The sequence below is a fragment of the Hylobates moloch genome, unplaced genomic scaffold (assembly GCF_009828535.3).
Source record: "Hylobates moloch isolate HMO894 unplaced genomic scaffold, HMol_V3 SCAFFOLD_21, whole genome shotgun sequence".
Classification (NCBI taxonomy): domain Eukaryota; kingdom Metazoa; phylum Chordata; class Mammalia; order Primates; family Hylobatidae; genus Hylobates; species Hylobates moloch.
This window is the reverse complement of record NW_026652296.1, coordinates 3,482,635-3,510,605: the sequence shown is the minus strand read 5'-3', so window position 1 is coordinate 3,510,605 and position 27,971 is coordinate 3,482,635. Positions and strand designations below refer to the sequence as shown.

Below are 27,971 nucleotides of genomic sequence, written 5' to 3'. Positions count from 1 at the left end.
TGATCAGCCCGCCTCGGCCTCCCAAAGTGCTGGGATTACAGGCGTGAGCCACCGCGCCTGGCCAGTTGCGGATTTATAAAAGCAGTCGCTTAGCAACTTGCAGCGGCTACATCAACTTTGGACCAATTCGCAAACTGCTGGTGTAAAGCGTTTTTGCGCATGTGCTGTCGCCTTGCGGGAAAAGGAGCCTTTTTCTTCGACGATTTCCGGGCGACGCAGGAAGTGGCTCCAGGGCGCACGCGCGTTGTTTCTGTGGTAGTCAGGGCAGTTTCTACCGCAGGCTTAAGGAGGCTTTGGGCTTCTGGGATTTCTGTCCGCGCTCCTCGCCCTAGTCCTCCGCGCCAGAGCAGGTTCGCAAACTCCTCAGACCCTCCTGCTCCCGGCCGCCGCTTTCCGCCGGGGCGAGACCCCCAGGTAGGCCCCGTGCCGCGCGCGTCCAGTCGTTACCCGCCGCCATGGCGCCCGCAGAGGCCGAGTTGCCTCCGGGGAGCGCGCTTCTGCGGGGTGCTGGGGCGCGAGCGGGACTGTTGACTAAGCTTCGTTACTGGGCCCTGGAAGCGAGGTCAGAGCTGGAAATGGCCTTAAGGGTCACGTAGGGTCTAATCCATAGCTTTTCTTGTGGGGGAACTGAGCCCCTGGGAAGGGTCACATTGCGTTAATGCAGTGTCTGTCATCTCCGTCCCTCCCCCTTACACGTCTGGCGTCTCGTCAGATACATGTCAGCTCCTGGGAGAAGCTTTCCCTGGCCGCTTTGCAGAAGGGCATCCCCTTTTAGCCTCTTCCACGTCAACTTGCTTCATTCTTTCGTAGCAGTTACCACTCTCTGAAACTAAGTCTGTTTCTGTCTTATCCCGCCAAGTATTTATTTTATACGTATATAGGTGCAACTGTACAGGCATTACTTCTCCAGGCAAGTATTATTAAACACCAGCCGCCCTGGGCCAGGCATTGTACTGTGGGACCGAGTATGCATTAAGGGAAGAATCCAGGCAAGTGGCTGCCCTCTTGGAGCCAGCATTCTGGTGGGGAAGAGATTGAGTGTAAACGAGAAATTCCAGGTCATGACTGGTGCTGTGAAGAAGGCAAGGGGATGTGATGGAAGGTTAGATACGTTAAAGTTGGCAGAGAAGCCTCTGAGGAGGTAACTTTAAAAAAGAATACGTGTGACAGCTTTATTGAAGTATAACTTAAATAACATAAATTTCAACCATTGAAAGTGTACATTGTGAGTTTGGAAATTTTATGCAGTTGTGTAAACATGACAACTTCAAATTTGGGCCATTTTCGTCACCCCAGGAAGTTCGGAGGAGGCAGCTTTTGAACTGGGATATGAAGATTCAAAGGGAGGTAGCTGTGGGGAGGGAGAAGCAAATCATCTCAGGCTGAAGGAACAGCACTAGGTTTGCTCCAAGGCAGGGATGAGCTTGTTGTGTTCAGGAGAGAAGGGAAGCCAGCAGAGCTAGGAGGGCTGGGGTGCAGCAAGGTGGGAGAGAGCGGGAAGAGATTGGGTGGGTCCCACAGATGCCTGTGCCTTCTGAACTTTGGAAGCTTCCCAGTGCTCAGCATAAGGTGTGGTCCACACTGACTAATGCGAACGACTCGCACCTACCACGTTCTTTTCCCCAAGTTCATCCCTAATAGCAGAAATGTTCTCTCCCAACTTGAAGGTTGAGGTAGAGGAATAGAGTGAAAGTAATATTTATTAAGAACCTGTAGTGCTTTAGGCAGTGTGTGTGTGGCTTCACTTAGTTCTCATAACTCTGTGAAGTGGCTATTAGTGTCTCTGTTTTACAGATGAGAAAATCAAGGTTAAGTGACCTGTCCAAAGCCATGTAGCCAGCACCTGGACTGATTGCAGAAGCCTTGTCATGCCTTTGTTCGTTCATGCAGTTAACTGGTATTTCAAATACCTCTGCATTTGAGGGCAGAAATGTGGCTGGCAAGCCACATCCCCTCACGTTCACTAAAATATACATGTACTTGTAGCTGTTGCTCTGACCTTTTGTTGTGCACTTATTTTTCATGAAGCTGAGAAAACTCAAATGCCTTCCCCAAATTCCTTGCAGTTTCTCCGTTCTGTGTTGTCTTGTTAGCAAGGATGTCACTCAGCCATTTGGCTCCCTTTGGAGAGGTGACTGGTATGGAGGACTTCTCAGTGTAACGGGTAGTAGGATTGAAATGTGGTTTCAGTGAATGTAAGTCCTCAGGGAGTTGGAAGGAAGAAAGAAGGGAAAAGTCGTTTATTGTACCCACTATGAACTAGACACTGCATTTTCTGCATAATCTGATTTGATCCCCAGAGCAGCCCTGGAGAATGTGTTAATGTTCTCTATGTTTGCAGAGCAGGAAAATGAAGCCTGGTGAGATTAGAGTCCCAACTCCTGAGTGGCAAGAGGCCCTGACCAAACCCTGGTGGGCCTGTTAGATTATGATATCCAGGAAAAAACCCGGCGTGGGAGAGGTTCTTGCTGGGTAAATGTCCAAAACACGATGCCCGACGTTTTTAAAACTTTTACGAAGAAATTGCTGATTCGCTGCCCGGACTGGTTGTTCTAGGTAGTTTCATGCAGATACTGACCTAAACTAGAATGCAGAAATTAGTAAGAAAGTGAATGCCCACTAGGTGGAAACCTGAAAGCACGGGGACCTGCGATCTTGTTTACTGTTAAATTCCTGGTGCGCAGCTCAGTGTCTCTATGTAAAAAATGAGTGAATTTATTTTCTAGCTGGTGACTACAAAATAATCTGCAATGTATCCATACTGGTTTATTAATGGTAACAAATGAACCGTACTAATATGAGATAATAGGGGAATCTGAATATGGAGTGTATGGGAATTCTATATTTACTATTTCTGGAAACCTGAAACTACTCTAAAATAGAAGGTTTATTTTTTGAAAACACTCTGCTCATTGCATTCTTGTCTGAAAAGTGAAGCCTGGCCTCAAGCCACTTTGAGTATTTCTCTTCTGCCAGTTAATTATCTTACCATTGCCTCTCAGTGATATTACTTAAGAGAAAACCCATCCTTAACATTTTTCATTACTTTTTAGGGTCAAAATGAGCCTGTTTGGAACAACCTCAGGTTTTGGAACCAGTGGGACCAGCATGTTTGGCAGTGCAACCACAGACAATCACAATCCTATGAAGGTACCACAGAAAGCTTCCTGGGGCTTGTAGGAAGAGTTTGGGCAGAGTTTCTCCCATCGAGGACAGAACTTGAGATGACTTGGGAGCCTCCTTTGGGCTGAAAGCTTTGAAACTGTCTAACTCATGTTTCTCAAACGAGCACATAAAATGTGTCCCCTGTATTTGTGTCCTGTTCTTCCTGGCCTGCCAGGTCTCCAGAATCACCCAAGGTGCAGATTCTGGTGTAGATTCCCAGGGCCTGGCCCAGCCAGGACTGTTGACTCAGAATTCCCATGGTTGGGGAGAGGGGATGGCAGGTGAAAACTGTGATCTAGCACTGTGGGGCCAGAGTGAACTGGTCATTTAGAAAACAAGACCATGGGCATTTCATTAGCAGCTGCTGCTGCTGCTGCTGCTAGTCCTGGTGGTGCTGGTACTTTCTCTAGCTTATTTTTTACTCCTCTCTTTGATCAAAGTAAGGAAAGGTCTAATTCAGTTAGTTCTTGAACCCAAGGAAAGGCCACCGTGAGGTAATTAGTGAGAAAGAAAACAATTTGGAATGAAGTTGTGAGCATGCATACATTTTAACATTGACTTTTTTCCCCCAGGATATTGAAGTAACATCATCTCCTGATGATAGCATTGGTTGTCTATCTTTTAGCCCACCAACCTTGCCGGGGAACTTTCTTATTGCAGGATCATGGGCTAATGATGTAAGTGCTCCTTAAATACGTGTTCTATAAATCATCTCTCTTTGTATGGCCAAGGTTAGCTTTAGCTCCATTGTTTCCCAAGTAAATGAATCAGTTAGACTTATTGATGGCCTTTTTTAAGAAATCAATTTAGGGGGTGTGAACCCTTCTGAATGGCAGATATTATTTGTTCTTACACCCGTTTTTGTTAGGAAAGCACAATCATATGTGTTGTTCGAAATTTTCTACTTTAGTTTAGTCTCTTGAAGTTTATTCCCAAATCAAATGTCATAGTCATCCAGAGTGAACATTATACCCAGTGGCACACACCAACAAATTCCCCTTCTTGGCATCCTGACAGTGTTCCTCAGGCGTGTGTGAAACTTTTTCAACGTTAAATAATAGCACAGATCTGCCTAAATACTTACTCATCATGTACAAAAAGAGAGACAAAAAAATTAGTTTACTAAAAGAAAGAAAACTCTGGTAGAAAAATAAGCAAAGGGTGTAAAGAGGGACTTCACACAAGAAAGAATAAACCTGAACCATTCATCCATACTTGTAATCAGATAAATGCAAATTTAAGACTCTTTTTTTTTTTTTATTAAGTTAACAAAATTAAAAGTTTAAAAGAATAATAGTGCCAGCAAGGATAAGCTGAAACCCTATATGTATGGCTGGTAGGTATGTAAGTTGGCTTTTCCACAGGATAATTGGCGATAGTTATCAAAAATCCTGCAGCTTATACCCTTTATCTCATTGATACCCTTTTGGGACTTGAGTAGGAAATCTGATAATGTACTTCAACTACATTATCTAAATTAACCTTTATAACAGCCAGAGCACTGTGAACTTCGTCTCTACTTTGTGGATCAGGATGCTGAGCTTAGGGAAGTAGAATAACTGGCCTCAGGTCATGTATCTAAGTGAGTGGCAAAGCCAGAGGCTGCAGACCCACAGTCGGGCTCAGGCCCACACTTCTAGTTAGCCAACACCTGGTACTGCCTCTCAAAAAACCATAATGCTAGTGAAAATTTTGAAAATTTTAATATCCAGTAGTAATGGCAATGTATGGTATGTTTGTATGATGGAATACCATTGTAAGTTTTTGGAAAAGCTTTCGAACTGTAGCCTACAGCACAGGGGCAGCAGGGGTTAGGAGAACAGGAGGGAGGATGGTAGTCGAGGTTGAGCAAGCTTGCTTTCTACATGTAATTTCTGGAAAGATTTCAGATGATTTGCTGCTTAAAAAAAGGATGTTTAAAGTTGAACAGGCTGGTGATGCAGGTGAGGAAAGCTGTAGCTGCAAAAGTGAAGATACTGTATAATCTAGTGTCTTCCAGAAGATATGTGTACATGGAAAGAAGACTAAGAGCACACAGAACCATTAGCTGTGATTGTCTGTGGTGTGATTAGGGTGATTTTTATTTTTTTGCCATATTTACAAAATCTCTAAAATGTATTACTTTTTTAACGGAGGGGAGATTATATAAAGTATTCAGAAAAGAGGTAAGTTTCTACTTTGGTCTGATTCTCTGAATGGTAATGGGTAAGTGATATTCTACTTTAGAAGACATATCTCATAGATGCAGTGAGAAAATTATCTGCAATTTCATGTGTAAGCAGTAGAATTTGTTTAATAGCTTAGGCGTAAGAAAACAGTTGCTTTCATAGATATTTTAATTCCCTTGTTCTTGAAGTTAGATAATTAGGTTGCTATGAGAAGTCTATGTATGGTTAAGGTGTACCCCATTAGTTTTTAGGTGTTAAATGCAAGCAGTACATCGTAAATTGCTTTGTTTGCATTGAATTTTTTTGTTACTACAGGTTCGCTGCTGGGAAGTTCAAGACAGTGGACAGACCATTCCAAAAGCCCAGCAGATGCACACTGGGCCTGTGCTCGATGTTTGCTGGAGTGACGTACGTTCCCTTCCATTTCTCGTGTTCCATTTAAAGTACAGAATGATTTAGAATATTTAATAATCCAAACACAAATAGCATATATGTGTTCATATTGTAGGAATTCTAAGTTTCTGAACATAAATATAGTCATTTATTGATGTTCTTAATGTTGGCTTTAGTTAGCCACTTTCTTTGAAAGCTTTTCTCGTATTAAATTTTGTGTGTGCGATTAAGGAGAGTTTAATGATTAAGGGACAATTTATGAAGAAGCCAGCAGGGAAGGTGAAACACCTGTGCCAAGCTGCAGTGGGCGGGGCTCCTGGAGCACAGCATGAGCTGCAGCTGTAGAGGGGCTTCCGCCTGGTGCAGGGGATGAACAGCTGTAGATGGGCCTCGGCCTGGCAAGGGGAGCCAGGGGTTGAACACCCCAGCCTCTGTCCTCCCTTCTCCTGCCATTGCTGCTGGTGGCTGAACCCAACAGTAGTGAGAATGTTAAGGGGCCTGGTGACAGGCAGACACACTGCAGTGCTGAAGAAGCTAAACCTTGAGGCCCCTTCCAAGGCCTTGTACCTGTTCCTTTAGTCAGGTTTATTGAGTCTGATTTGCCTGCTGTAAAACTGAACCTTTTTGGTATACAGCTCTGAGTTTTAAGAAATGCATAGAGTTGTGTTCAAGATATAGAACAGATCCATCGGCCTCCAAATTCTCTTCCTTCCTTTTGTCGTCATATCCTTCCCAACTCGCAGCCCTTGGAAACCACTCATCTGTTTTTTTGTCCCTATAGTTTTGCCTTTACAAGAGTATCTAAATGAAATCCTATAGGGTACAACCTTTGCGCTCAGCATGTTGCATTAACGTATGGTGATTGTTTTATCAGATATATTTCCTGTGTTTGGGGTGGGTTGCTGGAAATTAGGACAGGCGTTGAGATATAACATCTGCAAAATGCTAATGTAAGTGGTAGGAGTTTTCTCATAAAAGATGTACGAGTTGGTCGTAGCAGTATTGGGGTTATGCCGTTTGAATTTGTAAGAAGAGAGTGGTTAGAAGGGTCTTGGTAATGAAATTTGTGGTATAGAGTTCTGGCATATATACAGTGTGTAGTGCTCCTAGGAAAATAGTAGTAGTTAGGGCATTTATTATGATAATATTCATGTATTCTGCTATAAAGAAGAGGGCAAATGAGCCTGTGGCATATTGGATGTTGAAGCCTGAGACTAACTCTGACTCTCCTTTTGTTAGATCAAAAGAGGCTCAGTTTCTGCTAGTGTGGAGATAAATCATATTATGGCTGGGGCCATGATGGTAGGAGCAGTCAGAGGAATTCTTATGATGAGTGTGTGTAAGTTAAATGAGCTGCATATCAGTAGAACTGATAGCAGGATAATAGCTAGAGTGACTTCATATGAAATCGTCTGGGCCACAGCTCATAGTGCGCTGATTAGTGCATATTTTGAATCAGATGCTCATCCTGATCATAGAATAGATAGATGGCTAGGCTTGGTGTGGCTAGTATAAATGGAAGGCCTACATTAAAATTAGAGGATCTGGTATAGGGAAGGGGGTTCATAAGAGGAGAGCGATAGAGAGGGCTAGGGTTGGAGCAATAATATAAAGGGTGATAGTAGATGTTAAGGGCCACAAGGGTTCTTTGGTGAAAAGTTTTATTGCATCAACAAATGGTTGAAGCAGTCAGTAGGGACCTACAATGTTGAGTCCTTTGCATAGTTGTATATAGCCTAAGATTTTTTGTTCAATGAGTGTAAGGAACGCTATCGCAATGAGTGGGGATAATGAGCAGGAGGAGGTTAATTACAGGCATGTTGTTAAGAAGAGGAGTTGAACCTCTGATGATAAAGTGTTTTATGCAATCGCTGGGCTCTGCCATCTTAACAAACCTTGTTCTTGGGTAGGATGTGTGATGATTTAAGAGATTGGGATGGCATCATCTATGGAGTGAGGGCACTTTATGAAGTGGGCCCTACTTCTCTTGTCCTTTCGTACTAGGAGGAATGTTAAATAGGTAGAAACCGACCTGGATTACTCTGGTCTGAACTCAGATCACATAGGACTTTAATCATTGAACAAACGAACCCTTAATAGCGGCTACACCATTAGGATGTCCTGATCCAACATCGAGGTCGTAAACCCTATTGTCGATATGGACTCTAGAATAGGATTGCACTGTTATCCCTAGGGTAACTTACTCCGTTGATCAAATTATTGGGTCAATGTGTAATAACTCACTTAGACTAGTGTGGTCTTGGTTTAGGTTGTTAGGAGGTTGAATTATGCTCCGAGGTCACCCCAACTGAAATTTTTTAATGCAGGGATAGGAGGCTAGGGCCTGTAGGCTTGTTGGAGTTTCTGTTTGCATTGATGAATTAAAGCTCCATAAGGTCTTCTCGTCTTATTTGTTTATATCCGCCTCTTCACGGATAGGTCCGTTTCACTGGTTGAAAGTAAGAGACAGCTGAACCCTCGTGTGGCCATTCATACAAGTCCCTATTTAGAGAACAAGTGATTATGCTACCTTCGCACGGTCAGGATACCACAGCCATTGAATATATGTCACTGGGCAGATAGTGCCTCTAATACTGGTAATGCTAGAGGTGATGTTTTTGGTAAACAGCCGGGGTAAGATTTGCTGAGTTCCTTTTATTTTTTGTAATGTTTCCTTAGAGCATGCCTGTGTTGGGTTAACAGTGCAAATAATATGGTATTTATTAAATCATTTATTAATATTGGGATGTTAACTGCCAGTGGGTTACTCCCATCTGATGTGAGCTTATGCAATGGAGAATGTCTTCATGTTACTTATATTAACATTATTGCTTCTATTAAGTAATAGATTAGTCCAGTGTGATGTTAGGACTTCAGTAGACTGGTTAGAATTTAAGATAGTTAGGTATTGAGCTTAAATGCTTTCTTAATTAGTGGCTGCTTTTGGGCCAACTGTGGTGGTAATTTTTTTTACTGTCTGTAGGAAGGGTCTAAAGAGCTGTCTGTCTCTCTAGACTAACAGTTAAACTTACAGGGAGATTAAGTAATTCCGTGGGTAAGTTGAAAGTTGAACTAAGACAGCCAGCTATCACCAGGCTCGGTAGGCTCATCACTGCTATTCATGAATCTTCCCACTGTTTTCCCACATAGGTGAGTGTGCTCTTTCAGCTATTCTTGGGTAGCCCGTCTGGTTTCGGGGGACTTGGCCATAGTTCTCTATGTAAAGTTATTTCTAGTTGATGCATTATGCAGAAGGTATAAGGTCTTGTCTTTGCTTTTTAGTCCTTGATATAGTTCTTTCATCTTTCCCTTACGGTACTATGTCTATTGCACCAGGGTAGAAATTTCTATCGCCTATACTTTTGTTTAAGGTAAATGGTTTGATTAAGATAGTTTGATAATATTTTTAGCGAGGTTTGGGATAAAGTTGTCTGAGTGGTCAGGTCATGATGAAATCTTCTGGATGTGCCGGATGCTTTGGGTTAAGCTACACTTCTTCGGTTTATCGAAGCGCCCTTTCCAGTACACTTACCATGTTACAACTTATCTCCTCTATACCTGTGTAGAAAATTATCAGTAATAGTGATTTCTAGAGTAGTATACGAGGAGGGCGATGGGATGTGTGTGCGTGCTTCATGGCCAAGTGCTCTCTGCTCTTGGTTTACTGCTAAATCCTCCTTAAGCCCTTAGATTTCATAAAGGCTGCCATGAGATTTTCTGGACATAGAAAATGTTGCCCATTTCTTGCCACCTCATGGGCTACACATTGATATAACGTTTTAAATGTGTACTTGTGCTTACTCTATAACCTTTTTAGGGTTTGCTGCAGATGGGCAAATAGGCCGGGGCAAGAGGTGGTGAGACGTATCAGGGTATATCGATTATAGAACAGGCTTCTCTAGAGGGATATAAAGCACCACCAAGTCTTTTGAGTTTTAAACTGTTGCTCGTAGTACTCTGGCGAATGGTTTTGTTAATGTAACTATTAGGGTTTAGGGCTAAGCATAGAGGGGTATCTAATCCCAGTTCTTGTCTTAGCTACTGTGTCTTCAGGGTATTAAAGCTACTTTCGTAGTATGTTTTATTTCAACTGGAGTTTTTTACAACTTAGATGGAGCTTAGCACTCTTTACGCCAAGTTCTATTAGCTTGGGTTAACTGTATGGCCATGGTGGCTGGCACGAAATTAACCAACCCTAAATATTTGTATAGCTTAGTTAAACTTCTGTTTATTACTAGATTTAACACTGCTGTTTCCTGTGGGGGTGTGGTTGAGCAAAGTGTTGTGAGCTGCATTTGTGCATGCTTGATACCTGCTCCTTTTGATCCAGGTGATCTAGAGGACATTTTCACTGGGGTAGGGGTGCTTGCATGTGTAATCTTACAAAGAACTAATAAAAAGGTCAGGACCAAACCTATCTGTTTATGGGGTTGTGTGGACCCATCTAGACATTTTCAGTGTCTTGCTTTGAGTGGTTAAGCTACATTAACTGCATAGAATACTTAAGTGGAAAATTAAAGTATGAGAAAGAAAGAAAGAGAGAGAGAAAGAAATAAAGAAAGAAAAAGAGAAAGAGAAATAGTTGTTTACAATTCCGGAAATTCAGGGTCTTTAAAGTTGAATTGGCAGAGGTTTGGCTGAGAGGGTTATCCATAATTAGAGTATGGTTGATTTAGGGTTATGGTGTACTGGGGCAGCACTTTCAGAGGGTTATGCTCAAGGTATCATATCAGTATTAGGGTAGAAGTTTAGTTAATCTATTATACATAGTGAAGGATTTATTGGGTAGGAGGAGCCTTAAGATTTTTTAGAAAATTACATCAATCGAGGGGTAGCTGTTGGGGTGTTTGTGGTTAAAATATGTCTGGGCTCTGACTGGGTTGCATTTTAGTCTCTTGTGTTTGGGGTGTGGCAAAGGTATGTTTACCTAGGTGGATGGTAAAGTCAGATTAGGAGAGGGGGAGTTTGCGGATTTATTCGGAAGTACTTCTTGAAATTGAGCATACGTGCATGCATGAGCATCTATTGATTAATTGTTAAGTCCTTCAACCATGAATTAACACCTTATGGTTGTTATGTCAGTCCGGAATATTCAGTATACGTTCAGCTACAATGGATTTGGCAGGAGTCAGGCTGTTGCCATGCTGAGTCACAGCACCCCAAAGTTAAAAAAATACCAAATGCATGACAGTGCTCCCGTGACTGGCTAATAGGGTGGTAGTCATTAATCCATCAAGATGTCTTATTTAAAGGGAACTTGTGGGTGATCTTAATTTTATGGCCATATGTTAATGCAGGGGTCCCCAACCCCCAGGCTGTGGACCAGAACAGGTCCATGGCCTGTTAGGAACTAAGCTGCACAGCAGGAGGTGAATGGTGGGCCGGTGAGCCTTACTGCCTGAGCTCTGCCTCCTGTCAGATCAGCGGCGGCATTAGATTGTCACAGGAGCTCAAACCCTGTTGTGAACTGCGCATGTGAGGGATCTAGGTTGTGTCTTCCTTATGAGAATCTAATGCCTGATGATCTGAGATGGAACAGTTTTATCCTGAAATCATACCCTTACTTCACCCCAGTCTGGAAAAATTGTCTTCCATTAAACCGGTCCCTTGTGCCACAAAGGTTGGGGACCGCTGCTTTAATGTGATCTTATTTAGCTTATATATAAGAAATAATTCTGTGTATAAACATTTTGACATAGTTTAGGGGCCACAGTTGCTCCCATTTTATTCATTAGCAAGAATCGGCTTCTCTGAGGCATTTTTATCATCTGTAAAATGTCTTCCTGACATACCTGATCAAGTTATTGTGGCACTACGTTAATAGATACATGAAAAGTTTGAAAAGTGAAGCATTCATTTCGTATGCAACTTATTTTTAGTTTACACACGGAAAAGTAGCAGCATGAGTAGATTTGAAACATTTCTAATGTATTTTGTCTGTCTTTACTGATCGGGCAACGGGTCAGAATTAGAAAGTTTCTTATAAAGTGTGGCAAGAAATAGAATTAACTAATGCAGGAATCCTTTTGCTCAAATGTTATCTAATGGCTACTGGAATTTATAAAACTGAATCTAAGTTTCATACCATCTAGTGGGAGGATCAGACACAGGAGTGAGAGTTGTACGTTCTGAGGGGGAGGCAGGACGAACTGGTGCTGGGTGGGAAAAAGAATACAGAAGGCAGCTGTAAAGTTTGGAAAGGCTTCTGTGAATGCTTTACAGAAGACAAGAATAGAGGTAAATTTTTGTTTGTTTGTTTGTTTGTTTGTTTTTGAGTGTTGCTAGAAGTGCAGTGGCGTGATCTCAGCTCACTGCAACCTCCACCTCCAGGGTTCAAGTGATTCTCCTGCCTCAGCCTCCCAAGTAGCTGGGATTATAGGCGCCCACCACCACACCCAACTAATTTTTGTATTTTTAGTAGAGATGGGGTTTCACCACGTTGCCAAGACTGATCTCGAACTGCTGAGCTCAAAGTGATCCACCCGCCTTGGCCTCCCCAAGTTCTGGGATTATAGGCATGAGCCACCTCGCCTAGCCAGCAGAGCTGATTCTTGAAAAGTAAACCATGTGCCTATAGCTTTTTAAACATTGTCTCATCCAGTTGAGGCCTGGGTTCAAATTTCAGCTCTGACTCTTCCAGGCTTTTGACTTTGCCAAGTTGTTTAATCTTTCGAAAATTTGTTTTCTTGTTTAGAAAATGAAGGTAGGCTGGGTGCAGTGACTCTTTGGGAGGCTTGGGATGAAGGATAGCTTGAGGCCAGGAGTTTGAGACCAGCCTGGGCAACATAAGGAGACTCTGTCTCTACAAAAAATAGAAAAATTAGCTGGGTTTGGTGGCCCACACCTGTAGTCCCAGCTACTTGGGAGACTAAGGTGGGAGGATCACTGGATCCCAGGAGACTGAGGCTGCAGTGATCCATGATGACACCACTACATTCCAGCCTGGCAACAACCCTGTCTCAAAAAATAAAAAAAATTATCTGAGTGTGATGGTGCATACCTATAGTCCTAGCTACTCATGAGACTGAGGCGGGAAGAATCCTTGAGCCCAGGAACTGGAGAGTACAGTGAGCTATGATTGCACCATTGCACTCCAAGCTGAGCAATAGAGCAAGACCGTGTCTCTAAAAAAATAATAACAATAATAAAGTAAATAATAAAGTGAAGGTAATAACAGATAATAACATTATTAATTCAGCAAATAATTGTCAGGCCCTTATTGTATGCTAAATCCTGGAGATAAAGTGGAAATCAACGTAGGCAAAACCTACGCTTCTGAAACTCATGATCTCTTAGGACAAACAGAGGAACAAATATAACTTCTCGATAGTGGAAAATTGTGATGACTAGATTAAATCTACATGGAAGGATTAGCACAGTGCTGTCACAAAGTGGTTAAGGAGCTTGCCTGTGAGAACAAAAGTGAGTGGCTGAGCCTAGGCCCAAACCTTCCTGGTGATGGAGCCCATGTGCTTAGCAGCCTCCCTCATGGAGCTTTACAGAAAGAGTCAGAGCTACCCGGGAGAGGAAGACACGTAGGTAAAGGCACAGGGGCGCTGAAGACTCAAAGTTACCTTTGAGGCATAAAAGCCAAACTTGTAAAGTTGAATCTTCGGTACTTTAAGGACATGGTTCAAACTCTGCGGCTGAAGTAGGTAGACTTAGAGCAGCTGGTGGAGCATTCACACATACTCTTTCTCTCCCCAGTGTTTTGCTGGATTCTCCTTTACGTCTGCACGTGTCCACTGAGATTGGCATGCTCTGCTCCACAGTGCTGATGGCATGTGGTGGGGCTGGTATTATGAGATTAAGAGGCCAGTGTTCACTTGGACTCAGGGCAGCCCTCTCCATACACTCATACCTTTCCTTTGCTGTGTTTTCAAGGATTTGTAGAATTACAACCTCATTAAAAGCATAAGGAGCAAGTTTTATCTCTTCTTTCAAATGAAGTCACTTCAATGGAACAAGTTTTTGCGAGAGGAGAATGGTGGTCAATTTTTGAGCTCTGGAACCAAAAATGAAATATAGACTAGGCCAAGGTTCAGCAAACTATGGCCCATGAGTCAAACCTGACTCATTGTCTATTTTTGTAGATAAAGTTTTATTGAATTGCAGCCACACTCATTGACATAATATGTCTGGCTGCTTTTAAGCTGCAGTGACAAAGAAGACCTACTTTGAGTTCTCTGTGTGAATATTGTGAAACCATCACACAGTGACCACTAATTTTTAAATCTATTTGACAGGTTAGATAGGACCAATGACTTGTAAATTGGCATAGCTTTATTGCATGTACTTTGAAGTGTTATTAGATAGGGACTGAATAAAAGTAATAGTGATTATAGTTACGTGTTTTGTATATAGAGAGAAAGATAAATGTGACAGAATGTTTACAATTGATGAATCTATGTGAAGTGCTTATGGGTATTTTTTGTATTTTTGCAACTTTTCTGAAGGCTTAAAGTTTATCAAAATAAGAAAAAAATATTTAAAGTGGCCCATGGTTGCTGCTGAGAGGAGACCTGGGATCAGGGACAAGAGAAAGAGTTTGTTTTCACTAGTTTGTGATTTCTGATTTTTAAAATCCTGTTTATATGTTCTCGCTTAGAAAAGTAAGTCAATCATGAAATAGATGAAAATGAATTTTTTGTATGATGCTGTAGTTTGCAGTACACTGGTCCCCAAACAGTTGGAAAAATAAAGATCGCCAAAGTTTGTCTCAATATGTTCAACGTAGTATCTAAATGTATATATAGTTAGAGATGTAATTTTTCTTAAAATGCAAAATTTTCTCCATTTTATTTTAGGATGGGAGCAAAGTATTTACGGCATCGTGTGATAAAACTGCCAAAATGTGGGACCTCAGCAGTAACCAAGCGATACAGATCGCACAGGTAACAGAAGCCTCTGCAGAAAGGTTGGGCACAACTGGTACCCAGGACTGTGATGGCTCTTTAAGTGAAATAATTATTATAATTATAATAAGAAAACGTGCAGTTAGACTCTGTCAAATAAATTAGACAATATAACAGAAACCTCTTTAGCACAAAAATAACAATTTTATAACCGTTCTCATTCTTAACTAGTGTTCACAGATTTTCTTGTCATGGGTTTTCATATATGTATGGATGGAGTCATAAGGAGTTAGTGACATTAAAATCTATGAAAGACAGGTCATAGGTGGTCCTTGCCATTCACAGGTTGGACGTTGGGACCTCGTACATGGCTGGTCTTCTACCAATTGCATTTGGTCACTTACTCATTCAGCAAGTGTTCTGTCTAAGGGCCAGTAATAGAGCAGCGAGTAAAAGGGTCATTTCCCCACACGTGTGGAACTTTTACCGTTACTCAGGGACCACTGGCAGGTACTGTGTGAAGAATGCCAAGGGCAGAAGTAATGAAGATAAGAGAACCTAGAACCAGAGGGTCCAGCCTGCTAACGGGGCTTCAGGAAGAGCACAGTGCTGAAACATTTTCAGGAAGGCACTGCATACTCAGGTCACAGTGCTGTGTACTAGAAACATCTCATTGATCTCTTAATTCCTGTCACCTCAGTGAGTAAAACTGTGGTGGAATCCCCTACTTGTTATTTCTGAATATCTCCCTAAGGAGGAGCTTACTTTCACTCGCACGTATGTCTTAATTATGAGTAAAAAAATTAAAGTTTGCTAGAATGGAAGGTAGATATATGTTCTTTTGTTAAATTGACTGTTTTGATCATGGGTGTATTAGTCCCTCCCTGCATTGCTATAAAGAAATACCTGAGACTGGATAATTTATAGAGAAAAGAAATTTAGTTTGCTCATGTTCTGCAGGTTGTATGAGTATGGTGCCGGCATCTGCTCGGCTTCTGGGGAATCCCAAGGGAGCAGGAGAAGGAGCAGGCACATCACATGGCAAAAGCAGGAGAGAGAGCTGTGGGAGAGAGGAGGTGCCGCACTTTACAACAGCCGGATCTCACGAGAACTCACTATCGTGAGGACTGCGCTAAGACAGGAGGGATCCGCCCCCATGACCCAGACATCTCCCACCAGGCCCCACCTTCAACACTGGGGATTACATCTCAACATGGGATTTGGTGGGGACATGCAAACTATGTCAGTGAGGAAGGATTGGTAAAATGCTAAATATCTTTTGGTTTTTGTTTCGTATGGCCTCAGTATTTAAATTAGTTTCTTCCCTTTGAATTGCCACAACTAAAGCTGTTCAGCACATTCTTAGATTTACCTTGACCTGTTCTGTTTTTGTCTTGTTGAAAGCATGATGCTCCTGTTAAAACCATCCATTGGATCAAAGCTCCAAACTACAGCTGTGTGATGACTGGGAGCTGGGATAAGACTTTAAAGGTACAATGTGCAATTGGGCATTGTTTGGTCCCATCAGGATTGTCGTTTATTCTTGCACCATTTCGACTTCTGCTCTGAATGGTCACATAATGGCTTCTCTTTTTTGCTTTTAGTTTTGGGATACTCGATCGTCAAATCCTATGATGGTTTTGCAACTCCCTGAAAGGTGTTACTGTGCTGACGTGGTAAGAGATTTCAACCTAATACGTATTTACTTTAAAAAAAAAAAAAAACAAAATAAGTATTCTCACTTTGTGGCATCTTGCAGTTAGCGAGTAATATAAAAATCCTGCCAGCTTTAGTAACAGATATAAAGGATGAAGTTGAGATTGCCTCAGTCGTCTCCAATTGGGAGATTTTTGTGCTGCGTTTCTTCTAGAAGTACTAAATGCTGGATGTCAGGTTTTCCTGCCACTCATTTGAACATATGCAGCTAGCCACATGCCATCTCTAGTGTGACATCTAGCATGTCCTTTCCATGGCAGTAGGAAAACTTGCAGTAACTTCGTGAGGTGGTACCAGGTCTTTGGGGACTGTTTCTGAGTGGGATAGAAATTGAACTTTCTTGGCCAGGCATGGTAGCTCACATCTATAATCCCAGCACTTTGGGAGGCCAAGGTGGGCAGATTGCTTGAGGTCAGGAGTTCGAGACCACCCTGGCCAACATGGTGAAACCCCATCTCTAAAAATACAAAAATTAGCCAGGCATGGTGGCGCACGTCTGTAATCCTAGCTATCCGGGAGGCTGAGGCATGAGAATTGCTTGAACCCAGCAGGTAGAGGTTGAAGTGAGCTGAGATCACGCCGTTGCACTTCAGTCTTGGTGACAGAGTGAGATTCCATCTCAAAAAAAAAAAAAAAAAAAAAAAAAAGAACGAAAGAAATGGAACTTTCTCCATTTGTTTAGTCACGTCTTAAAGTTTTATACCAACAATCCCGTAATTCCACTTTTAGGAATTTATCACAAGAAAATAATCAAAGATACAGATGGTCTTTGTTTTTTTGTTTGTTTTTTGAGACGGAGTCTCACCCTGTCACCAGGCTGGAGTGCAGTGGCACGATCTCAGCTCACTGCAACCTCTGCCTTCCGAGTTCAAGCGATTCTCCTGCTTCAGCCTCCCGTGTAACTGGGACTACAGGTGCGCACCACCAGGCCCAGCTAATTTTTGTACTTTTAGTAGAGACGGGGTTTCACATGTTGGCCAGGATGGTCTCGATCTCTTGAACTCATGATCCACCCGCCTCGGCCTCCCAAAGTGCTGGGATTACAGGCGTGAGCCACCATGCCCGGCTGGTCTTTGTTTTATGTAATATAGTGAAATATTGGAAGTGGCCTAGGGCCACCAAGACACAGATAAATAAACCCTGTAGTAGGTTCATTTGAGGGGACGTTAGAAGCTACTGCTAGTGCTTGAAAAAGTGTGTGACGTGGACCTTATGAAACATGTTTTGATTAGAGGATATGAACTGTACAGAAATATGCTACATACCAAGTATAATGCTGAGAACAAAGGCTGGAATAGTGACAGCAACTGAAGGGGTGGTGTAGGGGATATTTATTCTTAGTTCCTGAGTATATTTTCTAAATATCCACATATTTTATAGTTAGTTTTAAAACACGAGACTTTTTTAAATATATGAATGTTCTACTTTCAAATACTATTTCTCTAGGTTTTAGTGAAACATAATCCCAGGATTATTAAAATCCAGACTTAATTTTGTAACCAAAAATTGATCAAATACATTAGTATAAAAGCAGCACACTCCTTCACCTGAAGCACGTCTCTGTTTTCCTCCATTCCCTAGATATACCCTATGGCTGTGGTGGCAACTGCAGAGAGGGGCCTGATTGTCTATCAACTAGAGAATCAACCTTCTGAATTCAGGAGAATAGAATCTCCACTGAAACATCAGGTGTGTCATTAGTCAAATCAAGAAGTATGTATTTAGCACCTGTTGTATGCAAGCTTGTGCTCACATCTGGAATACAGTTGTACTTTGAAAAACCTATAGGTATGTTCAAAGAGGGGTGAATTGAAGGATATAAACACAAATACTTAGTGAGTGAATACTAAGTAATGCTAAGGTATCCCTGGATGAACTGAACTTATGTCTTCTCCAAACATGCCTCTGCATGGCTGAGTGCTACTGAATTGTATGGGCCAAGGGAAAACTTCTCATTTGCCCTCTGAAGAGGTTCACTGAAAACCAGCTGGTAAAAGACAGATTAATAGGAGAAATGGCATACAAATTTATTGATATGCACAGCATCTTACAACGATCTTAAAGGCAATATGGTTGATGCTTTCATACCATCTTGAGGTCACAGAAAGAAGGGGAACAGGCTCTCATGGTAAATTGGGTTCTCGTGGCAAGACAGGTTATGGGAAGAAGAGAAGAGGAGGTCTGTGTAGCAAAGGTGGTCTTGTTAATGTGGAGGAAACCCCACAGGTAGCACCCTCGGAGAGAACTGAGACCTTTAACGGCACCAGACTGCAGTTAATCTTCCCTAAATCAGGACAAGGGAAGGGCCTTGGAGAAAGCCTGGCTGCATCAATGCCGATTTTCTCTGCAGATACAAATCTCCCCACCAAAGATAGCTTTTCAGCTATTATTTCCAGCCCTTCTAAATAGCCATCTTGAAATATGTCAGAGACGTCTATTTTGGGGCAAAATATTTTGGTTTCCTTGAGAATAAAATTACACATCTGGATGGGTTGGTTCCATTGTAAATTCCTAGCTTCCAGCTTCACTCTGCCTGCATCACGCCTAGACGGTTGCTAGCTTTTTCTCCTTAGCTTAATCCTCCACTTGCCATAGGGCTGCTGGGCCTGCACTCTTGTCAGCTTCTTCAGTCTTTGTCTCAGCCAATCAGATCAGCTCTTGCTCAGAGAAAAAAGAAGCTAATGGGAACTTCCTCCTCTTTCTCCTGCCGGATCTAGAAATCTGCCTGTGCTTGCCTCCTCCCCTGCCTTTTCCCCCATGAGGTGGAAACTGTCTTGCTAAGGCCAGTTTTGTGGTGGGACTCCATGCCCTCCAGCCTTCTCAGGAACCGTATGCAGAGTATAACCTCTTTCCCATACCCCCGTCTCTCCTGCCGCATAGTACTTCTCCATTAGTACTGACACTTGCTCGAGTCTAGTTGATCCTAGCAAACACACCTCCCTTGATCCCCACATCCTCCTCCAGTACCGCCCACGTCCCTTTTCCTTCCGCAGTGGGGCATCTTGCATGAAATGTCCTTTGTTCCCTCACCTCCCACTCATTTCTCACTCAGTGAGACCTTTGCCCCGTTGTTCCACCAGAACTATTTTTGTCGTGACTACTAGTGGCATCCTCATTGGTAATTCCAGGGGACACTGGACAGCCATCCTCTTACTGGAACAGAGCTTCATTCACTGCTCTTACAAGAAACACTTCCCCTGGCTCCTGTCTTGCCAGCCTTTTACCCGCTACCTCTGTGGCTGCTGTTCTATCCTTGCTGGCTCTTGGCTGAATGTGGAGGTTCCACAAGACGTCTCCCTAAGCCGCCGCCTCCTCCACCCAAGCACAACTGATCTCCCATCCACTGTCGCTCAGCCACGCCCTGTGGACTGGAGACTCGGGCCTCATTCCTGTGCTCCTGACATGGACACCCAGTCGGACAGCTCCTTGGTGTGTCTCCCAGGCTTCTGAGCCTACAGTATCCCACGCCAAACCCAAGACTACGTTCTGTGGCTCTTTATTCAAATGTTACCCTTGCCTCAGGATTCTCCCTTGCTACTGCCACCAGTACCATCTATTTTATACGTATGTATGGATGTCATATACATACTAAATATTTCACTTCTTTTGCCTACTAGAATGTAAACTCCATGAGAGCAGAGATTTTTGTTTGTATTCGTTGCCACCTCCCAGCACTTGGAGCAGGGCCTCAAGTGTAAAAGGTGCTCTGTAAATATTTGCAGAGTGAACATTTGATCTGAACCTGCCCCTCTTGGCCACCACCAGCCTGTTGCTCCTGATGTGCTTCACAGCCCATTCAATGGGACCTCCCATCTCCTTTGTTATAGCCAGAAATCTTGAGGTCACCCCGATTGAACTTTCCCTCTCCTGTCTCACTAATCCTCAGTCTCCTCCCCTCCACCCTGAAATTATTTGGGAATCTGTTCATTTTTCTGCCTCCCTCCTGCCACATCTAATTCAAATCTTGGAAAGCACTTAGATCAGAACTCTATGACATTGGTCTTGGCAGTAATTTCTTGGATATGACACCAAAAAGCACAGGCAACAAAAGCAAAAATGGCCAAGTGGAACTGTGTTAAACTAATAGCTCCTGCACAGCAGAGGGAACCATGAAGAGAGTGAAAAGGCAGCCTGTGGAATGGGAGAAAATATTTGGAGGCTATTTCTGACAAGGGATTGATTTGTAAAATACATAAGGAACCCCTGCAACTCAATAGCAAGAAAACTGGTGATGTGAAAAATGGACCAAAGACTTGAATAGACATGTCTCCAAAGAAGACATACAAATATCCAGCAGGTGTATGGAAATGTGCTTAACATACTAACCATCAAGGAAAGGCAAACAAAAACCACAGTGAGATACCGTCTCCTACCTGACAGGACCACTGTTACCAGAAAGCCCAAAGATAACAAGTGCTGGGGAGGGTGTGGGGAACCTGGAACCCTCGTGCACTGTTGGGGGCATGCAAAATGCCATAACCGTTACAGAAAACCGGAGGCCTCAAAACATGAAAAACAGAATCACCATACGATCTAGCAGTTCCACTTACGGGTCTTGATTCAAAAGAATCAAAATGGGTATTTTGAAGAGCGACCTGTACTCCTAGTGTTCTTTATGGCACTGTCCACAATAGCCAAGTGAACAGATAAAGAAAATGAAGTGTATACCTGCGGTAGGATGCTGTGCATGCAGCCTGAAGGAAGGAAATCCTGCCATTTGTGACAATGTGGGTGACCATGAAGCAGATTATGCAAAATGAAATAAGCCAGACACAGAAAGAAACTGCATGGTTCCACTTAAATGTGACATCCAGCATAGACTCACAGAAGTAAAGGGTGGAATGGTGGTCATCAGGGGATTGGGGGAGAGGGAAATGGGGAGCTACTTAATCAATGGGATGAAATTTCATTAAGCAAGATGAGAATGTTCTAGAGATAATGCCGTACTACATGGTACCTGTAGTCAACAATAATGCAGACTTAGAAATGTGTTAAGCGGTGGCTCTCATGTTAACTGTTCTTACCACAATAAAATAAGCGCTTAGACCTTGGCCCTCGTTCAAGGCATCCTCCGGAGGTGAGGCAGGGGCTCTTGTAAGTGCACCACTGGCCTTGCCGGACCTCGGCCTAAGCCCTTCCCTGCCTCCCCATTTCCTTTTGGATGAATCCCAAAAAAACCTGGTCCCATCTGGCTTCACTTCCTGCCACTCGGTGCTAGCGCCCTGGCCTCTCCGTTGTTGAGGACTGATTGCCATCGGCCTTTGCACAGGGCCAGTGCATGTGGCTCTTGGTGCAAGTGGCACCCCTGGCGTTGTGCAGTTCCTGGTGTGCCACACAGTAGACCCTGTGCTGACGACCAGCCATGGCCTTTTCTGCCGTCTAAGAACTTACAGATGTTTGTCAGTTTGCTTTACTTTTTTACTTTGTACTCACAAAAGTAATGGTCTGGCAGTTTTTAAAAAGGCAGGGGAGCAAACAGTACAGGAATGAAAGAGGAGGCCGTTGTCCTTCGTACTTAGGAAACGTGCATCCCCAGCAGCTGTCACAATGCCAGAGGCTGCTTCTCCCTTCGTCTTGCCTGGCCCCTGCCTAGGTCCTGCCAGGCTTCCCCTGAACTCACACAGAAGCTCAGATGACCAGCTCAGGCAGGGTGGATGGCCCTCCAGGCTTTGGCCAGGTTGCCACGACTGGAAGGAAGAAGTGGTAACTCCGAAGTTGGCCTCTCCTCAGGGTGGTCTCGGCTTCTCTGCCCAGGAGGCCGGGTAGTGGAATCTCTGGGTTCTTCTGTAGAATGGAGACCCACCCTTGGGCCCTCACACTCAACACTGGGCGAAGTGCAGCATGTTGCTTGTGTGTAGCATGGCCACTGCACCCACTGTCCCCTTCACCCTGTTTCCCTGTGAGACGGGTGTGGCAGAGCCTGCATCCCTCCTCCAGCTGGGGAGGCAGAAGCGCAGAAGCTTGGGGTGACCTCCTGAGGGGTGTCTTCCTAGCCAGGGACGTCTCCATTCCCCACGGGCAGGGCCGCTGTCTGCCTCGCACCCCATGGGGCTCTGCTGACGTGAACGCAGCCTTGCAGGGTGGCAGAGGGAGAGCGAGCAGCGGGGGCAGGGGAGGAGCACAGGGTGTGCAGTTCGGTCATAAACTCACTGCTTAGATGGAGTTACTAAGGAGTTAGAAAGCAATGCTTACTGCTGTATCATATTTGAGTGATTTTTTCTGGTTCTTCTAAAACCTAAACATGGGGTAAAAATGACTTACCTTCATGTTAGCCATGAAATCTTATATTATGCTGTAATTATGTCTCTGTTTTATTTTAACTGTAGCATCGGTGTGTGGCTATTTTTAAAGACAAACAGAACAAGCCTACTGGTTTTGCCCTGGGAAGTATCGAGGGGAGAGTTGCTATTCACTATATCAACCCCCCAAACCCGTAAGTGTGACTCTGTCAGCTTGCAGATTTCACTCAACTTTCTTTAATAAAGGAAGACTTACATGAACCTTTGTCTTTCAGCGCCAAAGATAACTTCACGTTTAAATGTCATCGATCTAATGGAACCAACACTTCAGCTCCTCAGGACATTTATGCGGTACATTTTTAGACACTTTAACCGTGGTGATACTTCTGGAAACCAGACTTGGAGGTGGCTGAGGAATTGTGGGACCAGAAAAGACTCATCATTGAAGAGCTTGTGTGTTCATGTCCGGAGATAAGTGGCTTATGCTGTAGGCTTCAGATTTCTGTGGATTTTTGTTGTTGTTTTTGAGACGGAGTTGCTCTGTCGCCCAGGCTGGAGTGCAGTGGGGTGATACCAACTCACTGCAACCTCCGCCTCCTGGGTTCAAGTGATTCTCCTGCCTCAGCCTCCCAAGTAGCTGGGACTGCAGGCGCCCAGCTAATTTTTATATTTTTAGTAGAGACGGGGTTTCACCATATTGGCCAGGCTGGTCTCGAACTCCTGACCTTGTGATTCACACCCCCGCCTCCCGGCCTCCCAAAGTACTGGGATTACAGGCGTGAGCCATCGCGCTCAGCCTTGTTTTCCGTGTTAACGTGCCCCCTGACTAGCAGTGTTCTATATTTGTTTCTGAACACAAGCTTAGGATGTTTTGCCAAGAGTCTTCTCCCTCCCTTAGGAGTGCTGGTAGACAGCTCACACACACAGCTCAGACTGAGAAATCTGTTTGCTCAAAAGCAACGTTTTCCTGAGGTCTGCTGCTTGTTTCTTGCTGTCCACATGCTCGCTTTCTCTGGTGTGCAGGCCTCACAGTAGGCAAGATTGGGTTCTGGGCTGGCATTTGATGGAGGAAGCCTGGATAGTTTTCCTGCGATCAGCGGGCAGCAGCTGGAAGGAAATGTACCTGTGCGCTTTGTTTCCTAACTCAAGCAGGAAGTGTGCGTGGGTGGAACCTTCTCCGCGCCCCTCTGCCTGGCTTCTCATTGTGCATATCAATCCTTGCAGGTAAATGGAATCGCTTTCCATCCTGTTCATGGCACCCTTGCAACTGTGGGATCTGATGGTAGATTCAGCTTCTGGGACAAAGATGCCAGAACAAAACTAAAAACTTCGGAACAGTTAGATCAGCCCATCTCAGCTTGCTGTTTCAATCACAATGGAAACATATTTGCATATGCTTCCAGCTACGACTGGTCAAAGGTGAGAACTCCCGGGCCTGCTCTGGGCGCGCTCCAGGGCAGCAGAGCCAGGCTCTGGGTTCAGAAGGCCTAGGCCTGAGTTGTGACTCTTCTCAGGACTCACATGTGTCCTTGGGCAGGTCACCATCCCCTCCCTGTAAGGGGAAATTGCAGGACTTCCTCAAATGGTTGTGGGTATTCAGTACAGCCTTTGGCCAGAACCCAGCACACAGGAAGCGCTCGGCCAGTGTGAGCCATTACGGGCTGCTCTGTTCCTGGGCACAGAAGCACAGGCAAGCGGGGGGCTGCACTTCATGAAGGGGGCAGGGTGGGTCATGGAGCTTTCACCTGGGTGCCGTTGGTTGCTTGGTTGGCTGGGTGGTTTGGGCAGGGGGAGTTAGGAGCTGGCAGGAGCAGGGCTGCATTTTTGAGGCCTTTGGGCGTGATGGTGAAATATGTAGACTCGGGTACTGTGCCCAACCCCATGGAAAGTGTGTTGGCTTTCAACTAGCCTGCGTGTTTCTCCACTGCTCAGCTCTTCTGGAGAGGTTGTCATCATTGTATTTGTGGTTTTCATCATTCTCCTCCCACCCCACTCTGCCCTTTGCCCACAACAGCCTTCTAGACTCCCCTACCCTGCCCTGGCTTCCGATGGGGAGGTCGCCTGCTTCACATAGGAGGGGCTTCCAGTGGCCTGCAGTGTCTTTCCTGCTCACCTCATGTCTGCATGTGCTGACCCCGCCTCCTTCCACCCTCATGGCTCTTTTCTGGGCCTTCTCCTACTGTCTTCTGTCCCCATCCACCAGCTCCTCCCCTCTGTCTAAGCATGGAAGGCTCGAGGAGCCATTTCCCTGTATATTAAGGCTATCGAGAGAGTGGTGTCGGCACCTACCCTCTTGGTTCCCTGTGCTCTGGCTCCTGCTCAGTCCACTGCCAGGTACTTTCTGGCCTCTTGCAGCTGTACTCAGAGTCCCTGTGGCCACGTCCTCCTCATCCAATCCAGAAGCTTCCTTTCTGTCTGTGCCGGGCACTCACCTGTCCCTTCCTCTTCCATACAGCTCTCCTCCCTGCTTCTTGGCCATGTCCTGGTTTATTCTGCTTTGGGCTGTGGTTCCCGTCCTCCTGCCAGCTCCTGTCTCTTGCCCCTCTTGCCTTGCTGGCCTCCCGCTGTCTCAGCCTGGGGGGCCACCACAGGGCTCTAACCAGCGCTTTGCATTCCCAAGACACCTGCTGCCACACAAGCCAGTGACTGGAGACATCCCTTGGTTCGGGCCCTGCCCACTCCACCTTTAGTGTTTCCCAGTCCCAGGAGCATGGCTGCACCTGAGTCTCCCTGAGGCCCCGAACTTAGACACAGAAGTCCAGCTGATTGCCTTCCATCCCTCTGACCCACCAGGCCTGCTGCTGCCTCTGTGTTTTCCTGTTTGAGGGTTTGCTGTGTGAGCCATGAAGCTGCATTCTTTTTTTAAAGCAACTTTATTGAGGTACAATTGAAATGCAGTCATTGTTTAAAGTGTACAATTTGATCAGTTTCAACATCTGTAAATACCCATGAAACTACCACCACAGTCATCTCCCTGAAAGGTTTTTGTGTGTATTACTGTAATCTTCCCGTACGCACACACAAAACCATGGATCTGTTTTCTGGCATTATGGACTAGTCTGAATTTTCTAGAATGCTACATAAGTGGAGCCCTACGCTACATTTTCCCCTCGCCCCAGCTTCTTTCCCTCAGCATAAGGATTTTGAAATTCACCCATGCTGCTGAGTGAATCACTCGTCTGTTACTTTTCAGTGCTGCGTAATATTCCCAGGTGGGGTGTGCCATTTGTTTATCCATTCACCTGTGTAAGCCATGCACTCAGTTTTGTGACAAGAGTATACTTTTTTGGTTTTGCCTGGCTGAGGTTGGACAGGCTGTGGCATGCATAGAGCCTGAGGCCTCAGCTCCCACATCGGGCTCTTCATTGAATCTCTTCTTTGCATACTCATCCCAGCAGCTGCATCAAAATTCTGCATTTTAACTTAAATGACACGCGGGACTCTATACCTTATAAGCATTAAAAAACGTAAATTGAAAGCAGTGAGAAAGGTAATTGCTTTGAGTGCTGTTTAAAAATTGAAGTAAAAACTCATTCATTTAAGCAATTAGTGTCAGCTTATTGCGGGGGTTACATAAATTAGCATCTTTTTAGTTTAAGAGAAGTTTGCTTCAGGGGTTTTTCATTGTTCTTAGTTGAAGGACAGTTATCTCCAGTGCAAAGTCATGACCACATATGATTGATGTTATTAGCTTGCTGCTTGAGTAACTGTTCAGAAAAACTACACTTTGTAAATTATGAGAATTAGTGGTCACTGTTGAGCAAAACTTATAGAGCTTTCTTGGCGTGCCTGTTGGGAAGAGAATAAAAATGTGTCATCAGAGTACAGGTGACGGAGTGCACCCAGCGCCATGCCCCACCTCCCTCTTCCAGGTCTTTGGCCCACCTGCGCCTCCTGCCTGCTGTCTTTCTTCCGGATCATCTTCCTGGCCCACCCCACTCACCTCTTTTCCTAAAACTCAAATGTGATCACGTCACTGACCTGCCTACAGCCTCCTTTTCCCTGAGGAATAACGTTCAAAGGCCTCCCTCTGCCGTTCACAGCCCTGTAGTCTGGCCTCATCCTGATTTCGGGGGTCTTTCGATGCTGTATAGCCCTGTATCCCCTCCGGTGTGGGCCTGGGCAGACGTGCACACCTCTGCACACGCCTCTGGCTCACTCACCACCGTTCATGCCTCTGCTGCACTCCATGTCTGTTGCTCCTTCCGTGTGGGGCGGGGTGTCCTCCTTCATCCCCATGATACCTTGCAGGTCAGATGTCCTCCTTTCTGTGAAACATTCTCAGGTCAGAACTAATTCTGACCAAGGGACCCAAGGCAGTTATCTTGGTGTTAAAGTCCTGGGGCGTTAAAAAGGGGCTCAGTGTTGAAAACGAACCTGTGAAGACTCTCTCAGCAGGACATTGATGACACACTGGTACCAACGACATCCTTAGGCCTTTCTCTGAGGACTGAAGTTCTGCTTCACATTTGACTTTATCTTTGTTGTTTTATTTCTCTGAGAGTTATATGTTTCCAGTATTGTAGCACAGGACTTCACCTAGAAAAAGCACCTACAAATGCTAACTTTCTCTTGAATAATAAGATCATTGGTGTTTTTTTTTTCTCTTTAGGGACATGAATTTTATAATCCCCAGAAAAAAAATTACATTTTCCTGCGTAATGCAGCCGAAGAGCTAAAGCCCAGGAATAAGAAGTAGTGGCTGGAGACTCTGGCTCGGCCAGAGTTGTTTCTCTCCACTCTGCCTCATCTCTGTACGAATTTGGGTCCCAGCCTCGTTGGGTTGTCAGCCATGGACATGGATGTCAACCCCTGGAGAAAATGATGTCATTGTTCAGCAGCCGAGAGCCCAGGCGTCCCCGGCGACTTGCCGTCTCTCCATTCCACTGCCTGTTGCAGAGTGTTTCTGTAACTAAGGGGATTGAGGTTATTGTAGACGTTAGATTGCGGGCACCGCCAGGGATTTTGCAGTGCTTCAGTGTACGTGTTAGAGAATATTGGAAAAGTGTCTGTGAGCCCTGTGCTGTATTTTGTAATAAAGTCTTTTGCAGATTGCTTTCTGAGCTTCCTTTGTCCTTTTCTCCCCTTGCCCACCCTGTAACCTCAGGAACGTGCATCCTGCCCAGCATCAGCGTGGGGTTTTGAGTTGAGATTTCAGACACCCTCTGGGAAATGCAGCAACCTCAGGGGAAAGGGAGTCCCCAGCTGCGCTCACTTCCGCCGCGCAGAACGGCAGCTTCTGTGAGCCCTGGTGGGCAGAGTTTGAATGTGTTTCTCCTTGCTTCCCTCATTCCCATCTTCAAAATCCCCAGTGCTTTCTGGCCTTGCTGCTCAGATTTCCGAGTGACTCACATGGGGACTGTTACTTTTGCTTGGTGACAGACCATTTGTGGGTAACCTCCTAAGGCCCAAGTGGGTGACACTTGTGTGACTTT

General features: G+C 44.6%; 1 protein-coding gene across 3 annotated transcripts; it reads left to right on the top strand.

Annotated features, from left to right (window-relative positions):
* Positions 1-230: 230 nt before the first annotated feature.
* Positions 231-27,591, top strand: RAE1 (ribonucleic acid export 1). Of its 3 annotated transcripts, none has more exons than XM_032143218.2 (12): positions 231-414; positions 3,054-3,150; positions 3,738-3,842; positions 5,649-5,741; positions 14,534-14,620; positions 15,986-16,072; positions 16,186-16,257; positions 17,879-17,986; positions 22,624-22,730; positions 22,812-22,887; positions 23,761-23,955; positions 27,149-27,591. In XM_032143218.2, the coding sequence occupies exons 2-12, from the start codon at positions 3,061-3,063 to the stop codon at positions 27,233-27,235; spliced, it is 1,107 nt and encodes a 368-aa protein (XP_031999109.1). In that variant the 5' UTR covers positions 231-414; positions 3,054-3,060; the 3' UTR covers positions 27,236-27,591. The 3 variants fall into 3 exon arrangements, with proteins under 3 accessions (XP_031999109.1, XP_058289027.1, XP_058289028.1); XM_058433044.1 differs by lacking the exon at positions 231-414 and adding an exon at positions 459-562; XM_058433045.1 differs by lacking the exon at positions 231-414 and adding an exon at positions 603-989.
* Positions 27,592-27,971: the final 380 nt, after the last annotated feature.